This window comes from Sturnira hondurensis, unplaced genomic scaffold (assembly GCF_014824575.4).
Source record: "Sturnira hondurensis isolate 20B ecotype Veracruz unplaced genomic scaffold, ASM1482457v3 Scaffold0000880, whole genome shotgun sequence".
NCBI classification, from domain to species: Eukaryota; Metazoa; Chordata; class Mammalia; order Chiroptera; family Phyllostomidae; genus Sturnira; species Sturnira hondurensis.
The window spans coordinates 7,329,096-7,343,923 of NW_028073511.1; the positions used below are offsets into that span (position 1 = coordinate 7,329,096).

Here is a 14,828-nt window from a genome sequence, read left to right on the forward strand (position 1 = left end):
GAGACAACGATAGAAGGAGGCTGGTCACTCACTGGCCGACACACAGGACTTCCGAGCACTGCCGGGACAGACGGACACCACCACGCTGGCTCCTTAGGGGCTTTGTCACGCGTGTCATGGTTCATGTGGGGAGGGATGTGGTGAGCTTTGCAAGGCAGCGGACGTGGAATTATGTGCTCACTTTCTCTAGGAGGCATTTCGGAAGTGGAACTTTTCTCATGATAACATTTTTGTCAAGATAACATTTTAAACATGTTTATTCATTTTTATATTATTTTCAAAATAAGTTGTTGTTAAGTAGTGATTTCTTCAAAATTGTGGGTGTCTGAAAAAATTCCACGCGTATACTGTTGTTCCTATGTTTCCAGACCCCCTGGATACTCCGTGGTCGATTTATTACACCTGTTTTTAGAGTGACATTGGGAGCCATAGCTGTATGTTTAGGGGCCCTTTACCTGGAAGAGTGCCTGGGCATTGAAGAAAAGCATGTGTGGCATAGAACTTCAAATTATAACTAACTTTCTTTTTAAATTCAGTTCAGCCTATGTTTCTTGACCTTTTAGACACTGTTTTGTGTGCTGACTGGGATAAAGAAGAGGACCCCCTTACACTGAAACAAATTTTAAGAAACGTGAGATGAGATTTCACGAACAATCCTCCCCTTTCTACACGGTGGGCTCCCCATGATCTCCCCAGTCTGGACGAAGTGGTTCAAGAAAGAAAATATTTCTGCCGTTAGAAGAGTGGAATCTGAGCCTGACTCCCACCCAAATAGCTATGTAATTACAGACCTCATTCCAAATTAAAGATGAAAAAATGAATTACAAATACCCTGCCTATTAGGGAAGTCTAGACTATAAGATGGCAATATTATATGATAATCTTTATGTCACAGATAAAATGTGTGTGTAAAGATGCATGTCCAAGTGAAAATGTTAAGCCCTCAAACTGATAAAATGATGAAAAATATATAGGGGAGGGGGAAATTTTAATAGCAATAAAATACACAATTTCTGCCTAGGAAAATTTACAGAGAGCACTTAACGGAGGCAAGAAAATAAACTTGTAAACCTCAAACGATCCCTTCCTTAGTAAGAATTAGATAAAGGTGTATTGCACGTGGGTTATCTGTCCCTCACCCTCTTCCAATAACTGGCTGCTCTCTCTCTGCCTCACTCTCTTACCTGAATCTCTGGTCATCATGAAGAGCCTGAATAACTGTGGCCCCGCCAAAAGAATGTCCAATTACTGCTATTTTATTCCTATCGATGGAGTCCTGTGTGAAAAAGCATGATATCAATTCACAGCTATCTCAAAGGCTGTTAGAAGAACAGACTAAATGATTTTATGAATCATGCAATGATTATTCAGTTCACGGGCATGGTTATATACCTTGATTTCTTATACAAGAAATACACACATATGCAAGTATACACATACAGAGTACACTGACATAAATACGTACATACAAACACACACATGTACATATGTTAAGCATTGTAAGAGTTCAGAAGTGAACTTAATGGTCTTCCTAGTCTCCCACACTTGAAATGTCAACATCAATGCTGACTTCTCTGTCTCCCCAGTTTCTCTTTATTAGTTTGTTCATTCCATGAGTATTTACTGAGTAGCTGTTCTGTGCCAGGCATGGTAGTTCATTCTTAGTGAACTCACAGTCTATTGGGGAAGAAAGAGACACAGGCGCCCGGGCGTAGATATGATGGACAGCCAACCGAGTCCGGGGCTGGGCAGTGAGGTGCAAGGAGGTTTCTTTATGGAGGGGGTGTTGCCTGACCTGAGTTGAAAATTAAGCAGCACTTAGGGTGGGGGGTGAGTCAGGCCAGGGGGACAACATGTACAACAGCATGGAGACAGGCAAGAGGGGCTGGTTGAGGAACAACAAACACTTCACTGGTTGGAGAACACCAAATACTACAATGTGTCAAGACAACAGACCATCGACGTATGCTCAAACTTCAGTACTTGTAGTTGCCCCTGCTCCCTGTACTCCGCCCTCCACACCCTCTTTTGAATCATTGTTTATGCTGTTTACTGGGTCTGATATTCTTCCCCTCCCAACATTTTATCCAACACTTTTGAACCAACGTTCCAGGGTCAAGCTCGAACACATGCAGAAACCATCCGAGGAATTACAGTACTTCTACTGGAGGCATTAAGTTGAACCATACGAAACTGCCATCTTCGCAGACTGACTGTCAGCAACTTCATACAGAGCTCAACCTAACACATTCCTCCTTGCTGAATACTCTACCTGTAATTTTATTTTGCAGCCCTTTATCACGTTGAACCTTGTCTCACAGCAGAGAAGCAGACAATAAAGAACTGGGGCACAAGGGGAAAAGGCTTTTTGAACTCACCTTCAGTTGTTGCATATCGAAATCGAAATCTAAAACATTCTTCACTGGAAAGGCAGAAAGAATCACATTGAGAGCTTCAGAGCACTCCTTCGCTCTTTGTTGCACCTAACAGCATTATTGGAGAAGGAAATGACAAAGTACAGATTTGTAATATTTATTTTAAAGTTTGTATAGAGCTTGCCTGTGGGAAAAAATAGTCAGTTGCGAAACATCTAAGCAGTGAGTGATCAGAAAACCACCTACAGGATGAGAGGCACCAGCTTTGCAGGGCCCAAGTCCTGGCCCTGTTGCTCACCCACAGTGTGACCTCCGATGATTTGCTTAACCCCCCTAAGCTTCCATTTATTCTATACAACTGCCTACCACAGTGAAATGTGGGGGAGGGACTAAATGCAGTAACACATGTCAGTGATTCTCAACCTTTTTCATTTCATGACACACATAAGCTAATTACTAAAATTCTACAGCACACCAAAAAATACACTTTTTTGCTGAGCTGACAAAAAATAGATATAATTTTGATTCATTCACACTGGATAGCTATTGGTGTGTTGGCTGATGTCTTTTTTTTTAATTTGACAGAAAGGGAGAAAAGGTCAGTGCCCTGACAACACAGTCAGGTATTGCATGTTTTAAAACTTCGTGTGGCACATGGGTTGATACCGCTGACATACGGGAGGCATCCACTAGAAAGCTGTCACAGGGTGGAAGCCAGTGTGCTTCATTTCATTTAACCTTCCCAACAGCCCTGAAGGAAAGACACTGTTATTTTTATTGTGTAACAGAGAAAACACAGAAGCAAAGTAACTTGGTTGATTGAGCAACGTGTCCAAAGTCACCCCATTGCAGTGACTGCGCCAGGATTCCAGCACAGAAAGTGGGATGCTGAGGCCTGGACCCCTAATGCTATTCTACGCCCACTGTAACGGTACCTTTCTCACAAGACTACGAATTTATCTTGAGATTTTAAAATGAGATGCTCTAATGCAAAAGAATTCTGGAAAATCACTGTTACCTCCCGTAATTTTTGCTTGTCTTTGTTCTCACTGTGACCCACACTCTCATTAAGGGAACTTGTCATTCTTCAGAGAATCTCCTGACAGATCTTTGGGGAATGGGAAGTAGGAGTCAGGGGCACAAGTGGCATGTGTGGGGTTAAATCAGCAAATATCCCGTTGCTTGTGCGTTCTCATCATCTTGCCACCTCTCCTGAGTGCCTCGTACCTGTGCACTGCGTAGAGGAGCCTGCTCCTCCCCTTGTCGTAGGGTCCTCAGATAGAGCCAAGACTTGTTCCCTATTTCTGCAGCAGACTGGTCCTTGAAATAGTAAGTCGCAGAAGCGGATCCGTCTCTACAACACAAACAGAATCAGTTACTCACAGTTCCCCATCCTTCCTGACTTCCCTTACTTTCTCCACACTACATTTTTTAAATGAAAGAGCACCCCCAAGGGACTTCTAAGTAAAGGTGTTCTTGTGAGTAAACTCCGCCCACTCTACCTTCACAATTCCCAGAAGAGTCCTGGTTGAAAACTCACTCCTGGAATCAAATCCAGCGATGTCACTTACTAGCTGTGTGGCATGGCCGGCTTCACATTCCTCCTCCTTAAAACGGCGGCGAGAATGGTAACCATCTCATTGGGTGGTTGTGAAGATTAAACAGCGGGGTGTTCAAATGTCACACAACGAACCCCCAGGAAGTGTTAGCTGCTTTTTAAATTCTTGACAATCCAACTCAGTCTCCTTTTTTTTTCTCATCGAGTAATCAAAATTGACAATCCAACACTTTTTATAAACCTTTAGGAAAGTCAGAGCCCAGCTACACACGAGGTGACATACCTGTGTTCTACAGTAGCAACTATAAATCCATGAGAGGCCAGGTCATTGCCAATAGCAGAGTAAATCGTCCTTCAAAACAAAAAGAGGGATGCATTCAACTACCGGTCATGATTCCAAGGTGGGGTTCATTAACAAACTGGGGCAACATGGAAGCCATTACACCCCCAAAGCAGTGCGGGCAGGGGTGGGGGAGGCAGAGTTGTAGTTCTCAATGTGGGGGCAACTGTGCCGCCCCTCAGGGGATATTTGACAATGTGTTTTGTCATTTTCATTATCATGAGTTGGGGAGGGTGCTGTTGACACCCGGTGGGTGGGGATGCTGCTAAACATCCTCCAATGCACAGGACTGCCTGCCCTCCACAACAAGAAATTATCCAATCCAAAATGTCAATAGTACTCGAAGGCTGAGAAACCCTGGTGCAGTGATTATAAATACTGCCTTTGAGAGTTCTGAGTTTCAGTCGTGGCTCTGACACTCACTAGTTGCATGACTTCAGGTAATTATACAACTGAATTTTCATCCTCATCTGCAAAGGGGGCGGACAAAGCCTTTGCTGTGGGAGAGTTGTCAGGTTTTAATAGGATAGTGCATGTAGGAAGGCAGTACAGTGTGGTGCCTAAGGGAACGGGGCCTGCAGTCCGACCACTGTGTTCGAATCCTGGTCCCATTACCGATTAGCTGTCTACATTGGATAAGTCACCTACCTCACCACTGCCTGGGTTTCTTTGTTTGTTTGTTTGTTTTAGAAACCTGTGGAAGGATAATGCTGTAACAGTACAGTACCTAGTGGCATGAGTGTAAGGATTAAGTAAACACATTTCAGTGATTATAACCATGTCCAAGCCCTGGCTGGTGTAGCTCAGTGGATTGAGCAAGGGCCTGCAAACCACACGATCACGGTTCAATTCCCAGTCAGGGCACATGCCTGGGTTGCAGGCCAGTTCCCAGCAGGGGACTCATAAGAGGCAACCATACATTGATATTTCTCTCCTTCTCTCCTTCCCTTCCCCTCTAAAGATAAATAAATAAAATCTTTTAAAAAAATCACGTCCAACATGGTTATGGCTGAACATGTCAGGTACATGTCAGTTGTTGTTTCAATGACTGGACAGGGAGAGATGTTTAGAACTCATGTGCAGAACCACAGCATCTACCCCTTCTAGGTCTTCATGCTGCACAACCTTCTCACATCAGGCATTTAGTAGAAAATGTTCATAAAGAACAGAAAGGAGGTTGGTAGGAACTATGTCTTCTACTCCTGAAGATGCAGAATCTGCTCAGTATGGGACAATAATCTGATACCAGGATCAGCAAACCTTTTCTGTAAAAGGCCAAAGAATGTGCGTGTCCAGCTCCATGGGCCATGCATTATTGGTCACTACTCAACTCTGATGTTGTCACACAAAAAATAGCCACAGACGATGTGATAAATAAGTCAGCGCAACTGTGTTCCAATATAATTTTGTCTATAGAAATAAGCAACAGCCTGGCTTTGGCCCTGGGATTCTAATTTGNGAAACCTGTGGAAGGATAATGCTGTAACAGTACAGTACCTAGTGGGGGATTACAGGTAATCCTTACCTAATGTAAGGATTAAGTAAACACATTTCAGTGATTATAATCATGTCCAAGCCCTGGGTGGTGTAGCTCAGTGGATTGAGCTCCGGCCTGCGAACCACACGATCGCAGTTCAATTCCCAGTCAGGGCACATGCCTGGGTTGCAGGCCAGTTCCCAGCAGGGGACTCATGAGAGGCAACCATACATTGATATTTCTCTCCTTCTCTCCTTCCCTTCCCCTCTAAAGATAAATAAATAAAATCTTTAAAAAAAAATCACGTCCAACATGGTTATGGCTGAACATGTCAGGTACATGTCAGTTGTTGTTTCGATGACTAGATAGGGAGAGATGTTTAGAACTCATGTGCAGAACCACAGCATCTGTACCCCTTCTAGGTCTTCATGCTGCACAACCTTCTCACATCAGGCATTTAGTAGAAAATGTTCATAAAGAACAGAAAGGAGGTTGGTAGGAACTATGTCTTCTACTCCTGAAGATGCAGAATCTGCTCAGTATGGGACAATAATCTGATACCAGGATCAGCAAACCTTTTCTGTAAAAGGCCAAAGAATGTGCGTGTCCAGCTCCATGGGCCATGCATTATTGGTCACTACTCAACTCTGATGTTGTCACACAAAAAATAGCCACAGACGATGTGAAAAATAAGTCAGCGCAACTGTGTTCCAATATAATTTTGTCTATAGAAATAAGCAACAGCCTGGCTTTGGCCCTGGGATTCTAATTTGCCAAACGCTGGTCTAGTGGAAATCAAATAACTAGCTAGACTACAATGAAATGGAAATAATTTCTTACTGCAGATGCTACCCAACTTTTTTATAGCTTTTTTCTGTTATTTTCTGAAATTTGTATAATACTCTGAGGTGGAAGAAGGGAAGGCAGATGAAAAGATGTAAGAAGGAAGTGGAAAGGGTGTGATGATCACGAAAACGTGCCCCTCAGACACACTCTGGGGACCACAGTTGACTAAAGACCCCACTCGGCTCCCACCCCTCTGGGTCTACCACCACGTGAACGGAAGGCTTCCTGTGGGTTGCTCCCATGGACAGGCACCCTGTGTGTGTAGTATAGGCCCTTCCTGTGAGATCCAGGGCTCCTCTGATGAACAACATTGGGTCAAGAACTCCCTCCGCTAGCCTGGCCAAATCTTTCTTATGACTGTGCTTCAGTCTGAGACTCTTCACACCCAGTCGCTCTCTGTTTCTCATCTCCTTCCCAACCTCCACCTGCATCATGGTCTGAAGGCTCCCCCATCACTTCCAGATCCTTCCCCTCTATCCTTCACAGACATTTCTCTCCACAGTGTCTTTCACGGCTGATCCAATCTAGGTATCTATTTCTCGGAGGCCCTGAACTACCACCGTGGATGATTTTGAGAGTATAAATATTACAATACAGAAGGACAACAGCCAAAAATGCAACATCTCCTCTCCTCCTTTATGAGACTAGTCTCCATGCGCTGGTAGGGGAAAAAGCCAGGACTAGGACTTATCAACAGACCACAGCTAACTCTTGAGGAACCCCGGCTCTTCCAGGCCAGGGGTCAGCACGACACTGCAAAACCTCTGTTCCCTTTTTGAGGGGAAATATGTTCAGTCATTGACCCCTCAGAACTAAAATTGTTCAACCTCTCGAACTTTACCTGAATGCTCCCAAACCGTGAGACAAAACAATTAGTGGATATTTTTCCCCAGTCCTCACAGGGGAATTCCAGCTTGCAGGAGTTTTCATTGAACCTAGACAACAATGGAAGGTTATAATTAGGGGTTTTGACATGAATGTCGCTCGTTTATTTAATGTGCATTTCTTTGGCACAAAATCCTGACCTAAGGAATTTATATTTACATGAATTGTTAATGAAGTCATTAAAAATTCTCCTACTAAATACCCGCCAACCGCAGACCTGAACCACATGTTTTTTCCCTGAGACCACAGGATCATTAATTACAAGTTTTCCTTGCTAGCTCTAAGCTGAAAGTGAGACATTCTTACTTATCAGTGTAGTCAGGAAGGCTGTTCCTTACTATACATCCCAGGTTTGGGCAAACCTTCAAAGGGAATGTTCTGAAAACAAGCTAAACTTCAGGAACTTTACATTGAAAGCCAGAATCTTTGACTAGGAGACTCCTTTCTTTCTGTCTAGGTCATGGTCAAGAGAGAGGTGGAGAGACTACTGACGTCATGCTCAGACATGGCTTTGGACACAGCTCTGCCACTCACTAGCTATTGACCTCAGGCCAGTTAAGAGAACTCTCCAAGCTGCAGGTTCATTTTCTGTAAAAGGAAGTAAATGACATCTATCTCATAGGGTATTTGTGAGAATTGTATCTAAGTAGGTAACACACGTAAAACACCTATGCAGTCACATAGTGAGGGGTACAAAAATGGAAATATTCTCTTCCTTCGCTTCTCGATTGTTATCGTCATTTTCACCATTTCCTTGTGCTTCCCTTTCTCATCTGTGGAATGGAGATGGGATCATGAAGACTGAATGTGAGGACTGCTATGGAAGTGACTTACAAGTTATTCGAGCACCATAAAGGGGTGTAGTTAAAAAAAATAATGCCAAGGAGATGTTTAAAATAAATGCCAAAAGCTGTGGGTAGTTTTGAGAGGGATGTCTGAAGATACAGTTAACACCAGCCCAACAGTAGTATCTGGTCAAATAGATAAAGACGGAGAAGTCTATATTCATGAAATGTAGACAAATTACATGGTGAATGCACATCAGATTGTCTTAGGAAAAGAGGCTGGTCCCTTGGGGCCAGGTGATGGGAATGATAGTAGAGTCTCCTCACTTATGGTGAGTAGGAAAATCATCTTCCAGTCCTCTGTTTTGGATTTGGAGAACTATGGCGGCTTCTACTTTCTTTCTCTTTTTGCCCGACGTTAGCAAACATTTCAGTGCCGAGGCTATTAGCCTCATCAGCTCAGCTGCGGCTCTCACTGCATTACGGCTCCCCCACAGCACATGAGGAGAAAAACCAAAGACCAGCCACTGAGAGATGGTAGAGCCAGTCTGAAAGTCTGACACTTTCTTTCCCTCCACCCATCCCGTCATATTCAGAATGCCGAGTGAGCACCCTTGATTTGCTGAGAGTTACCTGGCCTTTGGCCTTTTAAGAAATACGTACTTTCTTTCTCATCTTGGTAGAAGTTCACACTGGTGGAAATCTACTTTAGTCCTTACCTGCCTGAAACTCTTGCTGTTTTCAAGACTTTCTTATATTCTAGAGCATACAAAGAAGGATTTGCAGACATCTTACCAAATAATACGTTCAAAATTTTGCCCATAAGCCAGTGTGTTCCAAGAAATTTACTGAGACCATAAAAATATTCTTTGTTTGGGATCCAAACAGTGTCGTGGTGGTCACTGGGTTGGGATGGATAATACAAGCGCAAGAAGGTGCTCTGTAGGGGAAAGAAATTAGTGTGTTTTTAGTCAAGTTGCTTCTCAAACGGATTCTAGCAGCTATTTCAGTGGGAACCCAATTGCCTGTGTTGTTCGTGAAGACGTTCAGAGAGCTTTTTAAGCCTCTGTGACTACTGAATTCAGTCAAAAGAGATGATAAATAGAACAATGACAAGCTTTCTGGATGAAAAGAAAGTGAGCTTGGTTTCAGCAAATAAGGAGGGGAAAAGTAGAGTTCACAGTTAAGTTAATCAGATGACAGCACTGAATTAGGGAATGATTCAACTAGCAAAGCAATAGAAATGGCAAAATGAATCATTCTCAGATGATGTCGATGTCAAGTTTTAAGACATCTAGGGAGCCATAGCAACAGTCAATATAAAGATACGTGGTATTAAAGCATCACCTTAGTAGTATATTTAGTCATCAAGTCTGTACAACCGACGGAGTAAGGTCCACTTCCTTTGGGGATTTTAGCTTGGCCAGACATTGCAGTAGCAATTAGAGCTTGTATTTTACTGATCCGTGCTGAAAAACAGGTAAATATTATCTCACTTATCATCCATTACACCCCAGACTTCATTATGTAAACAAATTCCAATTGAGTTCCTGCCCACAGTGTCTGGCACCCTTTATCTCTTTACTAACTAGTAAAATGCACAATTATTGAGGACCTACTGTATGCAAAGTACTATGTGGGGAAAATGACGGAGACATAGCTCTTCACCAAAGACACTTAGGACTGTCACCTCCTAAAGCTTATGCCCTTGCCCTTAGTTCTCCTCCAGTCCAGAGCATATCAAAGCCCACTTCCCAAATCTGTTTTTCTTAAGCATGAATTTTATCTCGCATTTCTGACCTGTGCTTACCACTTCCCACTGCATATACCCACTCGATGTCCTTCCCGTAGGAACAGCAAAGCCAATCACCCAAACTGAAACTATCTCCCAACTCTCCCCCCTCATCCTCTAACCAGAAACCTGGGGATCCACCTCCTTTACACCAACTCCGTACATCCAACCAAGTCTCAATTTTTAACATTTGTTTTTAGCTCAGCGTTACCTCTCCAGTACACTCCTGACCCTCTGGCTCAACTGCCTCATTTACACCTTCACTGTCTCTTGGCAGACATTCATCATTTCTTCTAACTGCTGTATTCACCTGGGAACTTGGCCTTTTCAAATCCATCAGTTCACCCAGCTCCTGAAGTGATTTAGAACATGTATGTCAGGGGGCTGATTCTTTGTAAAATCCTTCAATGGCTTCCTGTCACTACACAGTTTTTCTTGAAGGGAGAATGTTTTGGAATCTTTTTGGAAGGTAGTTTGCAGCTGAGATTTAAATCTACACATACCTTCCTAAGCCATTGCCATTGGTACTTGAGGCAACAATGTGGCCTATCCTTCCAGTGTTCTGGAGTTCAGTGTGTTCGTAGGCACACAAGTTCAACCCCCAATCCCTGGGCACTTTAAGGAAGACCCTCCGTGATCTGGAGTTTCACTACTTTGGACGCTTCTCCTGCTTTTCCCCTGCATCTCCCTTGCACATGCGCCGGGACTCCTGAGCTACACGCTGGGCCGACACCTCTACACCTGCATAAGTGTGAGTTCCCTGTGTTTGAAATCCCAGTAGCAAAATCCTATTCAACCTTTAACATCTGGATTTGACGCCAGTCCTTCTCTGAGGCCTTCCCTGATCCCCAAGACTTAATCATTTTATCCTTAGTGTTAAATCAATTCCCTGTGTATATTTTTATCATTCTTCTTATCATATTACATTAAAATTATGTTTGTACACACCATCTTTCATAGCAGTCTATATCTTAAGGGCTGCATCTTTGTTTTTGTACTCTCAGATCCACATAGTCAGTGCTCAATAAATATTTGTGAAAATGAGCTGAAGTGAGTGTTTCACTGCCCCTGGTCTGTCCTTTCCTCAGAGTGCTCATTCTCTTACCCACCCCCTCTTGGAACTTCATCTCTGCTGTCAAAGCCCTTCAGCACTTCTGCGGTTTCACTTCACCTGTCTTCTCCTTTCTAAACCAGACTTCATTTCCAGACGGGGAGTCCAAACATCAGCAGAGCCAGGCTCTACTTTTCTAGAGTCGGCTTGCCCACTCCTTTCCTTCTGTTGGACTGTGAGTTGATTACTCTGCTAAACAGATCCCCTCACGCTTTCTATCACATTCTGCCTCAGCCACTAAGACACCTAGACTATGTTAGAAATGGCACCTGTATTAATATCACAGAGAATCACCCAGCAAATTTTTGAATCAGAAGAAGAAGCCCATGTATACCCTCCACATTGGTGACTAACTATGAAGCACCTGCCAGAGACGAGCCTTTCAATACGTAAGGTCTGGCTACGCAAAGCTGGTCCATGGACCAGCATCACTGGCATCAGCTGGAAGTTTGAAAATGCAGGGCCTCGGGCCTCAGGCCTCACCCCAGTTCTACTCAACCAGAAAAGGTGTGTCTATTAAAGTTTAAGAAGCACTGGGCTGAAGTACCAGGTTACCTGTCAACAGGTCAGCAATTCACAGGCAAACGGTAGAAAGTGTTTCCAAAAAAGGCCTGGGGTGAGCCTGGGACTTGGAGTTGACGATCCTATTTTAGACTTCAACTGTATCTCTCATAAGCAGTGATGCTCTCGGCTAAGCCATTTACTCCCCTCTCTTATCCTAATTTGTAAAGTAGGGAGCAAAGCACTTGACCAGCCTGCAGGACTGTTATAAGGATGGTGTGAGACATATGTCAAGTAGCTGGCACAGAGCACAACATATAAGAGGCAAACAGCTCACATTATCTGTCCCTTACCTAGAATGAGTTAACTCTTGCTACCGCAGTTCAGTTCTTTAGAGGCATTTTAGCTGATCTAAGTTAAACCCTACCATTTTCCTCTTGGGCAGATTCAAAATTCAAGGCCTTTCCTCAGAGATTTTTTAAAAACACACATAACTTTACTTGTAAGGCTAACATTTTAGGGTCAGTTTAGAATTATAAAGGCTCTTTATCTCCCATTTGAGACTATCTACTGAGCCATGCTTTGTGGAGTCCTAGGGAGATATCAAGTCCAGAGAAGGTCAGGGAAGGTCACACCTGTCTTGTGTCTTGCTGTGTCCTATCTATGGGCAGCCACAGTATGACGGCACGAAGTCCTCAGAGAGTTTGGTGAGAGCCCCAAGAAACCCACAGCTCCCTGCAGGGACTATCTATGGAGTTGGGAGTTCAGTTCTTGAGTCATGGAAAGAATCCAGGGGGCACAATGCTCTCCCTGTGAGAACTCAATTCCACCTGTGCCCTGGGAGCCTTTCCCCAAAATCTAAAACCTGCCCCACCTATAAGCATCTCCACTCAGCATTCAAGAACCACAGGTCAAGGTGAAACTGTGGGCCTGCCTATGCCAGGACACCTGACCCGTGAGGTCTTAGGAAACTTCAAACTGGGCCAGGTTCGGGTTTAGGTCTGCAGGGCCCTGTAGCTAGCCAGTGCCGGGGGCTGCAGAAGGGCTCACCGGTCTGCCGCTAACCCGGTCATGGCCCTGGATTCCCTGTTCTCTGGCCATCTATCAGGGCTCCTCTATCAGGGCTCAGCAGGAAGAGAGAGGCAGGGGAGAGGACTGCCAGGTTGAATCATCTCTCTCTAAACGACCTAATTGTGTGGTTCAGAATTCATGTCACTTCCTGTTTTTCAACTTCATTTTCATAAAAGCATTGGAACCCTTGGTATATCATTACTCGTATACCCCATTTCTGGCAGAAGTCATTTGTCAGCTATTCCTGATGTTCACTCCTGGGTTGGGAGATGGACTGTACACATGCCAGGAAGGCTGCATTTTCATATAGGGCTTTATGTCCTCCACGGCAAACAGGATATCTCTAGCCCATCTTTATAAACCTTTTAACCACATCACTGTATTTCCTACGTATTTGCTTAGTAGGAAGAATATATATAATCATCTTTTACTTTAATATTTTATTTAATGAACTATTTCTAATAATATAAAAAACATTTGTGCATTCATTTTTGAGCATTTACAATGAGTAGGGCATTGGGCTCAAGGCCGGAACTGCAGAGACGAGTGACACAGTGTCCCACGCTTCTGCCGGTCCAATGACAGCATCTAATGGTTTTCAAACATGGGGGATAGAACACACGTTTTGAAATTACCACCCTCTACCAATAAAAAGCGCCTGATGTTAATGTCTCCTAGGTAATAATTCATTCATCACGTTTCTTGTTTTCAATGCTTGGAAAAGGTAATGGGGAATTACTTTAATGAGGCTGTGAGCTCCTTGAACTTGACTACAAACTCTCTGGCTTAATCAGCAGTGTGTCGCTGATGCTCCAGCTTCCTGACAAGTGTTGAGTGAATGGACCTGAGTGATCCTGTGCAATTTCCTGTACCAATGTAGATATAGGATGGAGTCCCTCTCCTACTGACGCATTCATTTCCTCAACTATGAACTGGGGCGAAATTTATCTATAAGGTGCTGGCTATGAAAAGGTCTTTTGTAAATGCTACAGCAATGAGTCACTGTCAAGCCTGAATAACTAGATACAGAGGGACCTCATCTATCCAGGTACACAGGTCTGTGGGTACAGACATTATGACACCATTCAGGAGCCACCCGCATGCTCACCTGAGGAGACTGGATAAAGAAGCTTTTGCATCACAACCCTTTGGGATTAGCAGGAACTCACAACGCTCAGAAGCGATTTCTTGCAATAAAGTTCCTTCTTAATGGTGGTAGATGTATCTGTCTGGAGAGGACTGTTCCACTCTAACCACCTCTCCTGGGCTTGTCTGTACCTTCTTTTTTGTTCTTTCTCTCCCACCACAGTGTAAGAAAGAGCAAGTGATGCAGTCCATTCTCACCTGGAACTCCTTAGTGCCTACGTATTCCTACTTCTCTCTGTCATTAGGTAGAAAAGGTTGCTTCCCTCTGGATCCCCACACCCTCAACTGCCATCTTCTCACACCACTGCTACCAGAACTACACCCGTTGAGCACGACACCTGCCTCTTTTTCCCCTGTGTGCAAGCAAGTGTTGAGGTCACTTCTGAGGGGGTTCCAGGAGAGTGGGGCTACTATGTGGGAGGGAGAGTGGGTTAGGGCAGAAAGGTAGGGAAGTTCCTCATGGGGTTGCAAACTGAGATTTCAGCTATTCTGGTTCTGTCCTGTAGTCATCCATAATATCTAAAGCCAGGTCTTGGAATGAGGAAGTGAGGCCCTATTCCCCACCACAGGAGAAGAGAGGGCCCCCAGGAGCATCTTCCTCATAAAACCGCTAGGAAGCCAACTTCTCCGAGGCCACGTTGAGTCTGGCAACAGGTCAACTGTGCAAGCCTTGAATAAGTGTACATCTTACCTGATGGTTCAATATGGGCAACAGGATTTAGGTCTCGCCAATCAAAAGGATGAACCAGGGTGAGGCAGCTGCAGAGGCAGAAGAGCGCATGCAATCTGGGAGGCAACATCGTGGAAGCTGAGCCGTGGTTTCAGCTTAACCTTCTTCAAGGCAGATTAGAAAAAGGAAAAAAAAAACATGCAATAAAGAGGATTTGAGCAGACTGGCAAATCAGTGTTATTAGATACTAGTAACATGATTCTATGTATTA

The 14,828-nt window shown here is 44.0% G+C and overlaps 1 protein-coding gene across 3 annotated transcripts in view; it reads right to left on the reverse strand.

Annotated features, from left to right (window-relative positions):
• PLA2G7 (phospholipase A2 group VII) overlaps positions 1-14,828 on the reverse strand; it is a 34,644-nt gene that overhangs the window by 3,562 nt on the left and 16,254 nt on the right. Inside the window, exons 2-9 of one of the 3 annotated variants that reach the window (XM_037054340.1) lie at positions 14,579-14,738; positions 9,614-9,735; positions 9,062-9,206; positions 7,438-7,531; positions 4,217-4,285; positions 3,603-3,729; positions 2,379-2,483; positions 1,185-1,276 (exon numbers count right to left, since the gene is read on the reverse strand). In XM_037054340.1, coding sequence (XP_036910235.1) covers positions 1,185-1,276; positions 2,379-2,483; positions 3,603-3,729; positions 4,217-4,285; positions 7,438-7,531; positions 9,062-9,206; positions 9,614-9,735; positions 14,579-14,687 — 863 coding nt within the window. In that variant the 5' untranslated portion in view covers positions 14,688-14,738. The remainder of the gene's footprint in view (positions 1-1,184; positions 1,277-2,378; positions 2,484-3,602; positions 3,730-4,216; positions 4,286-7,437; positions 7,532-9,061; positions 9,207-9,613; positions 9,736-14,578; positions 14,739-14,828) is intronic. The other 2 variants (XM_037054333.1, XM_037054347.1) reach the window with 2 other exon arrangements.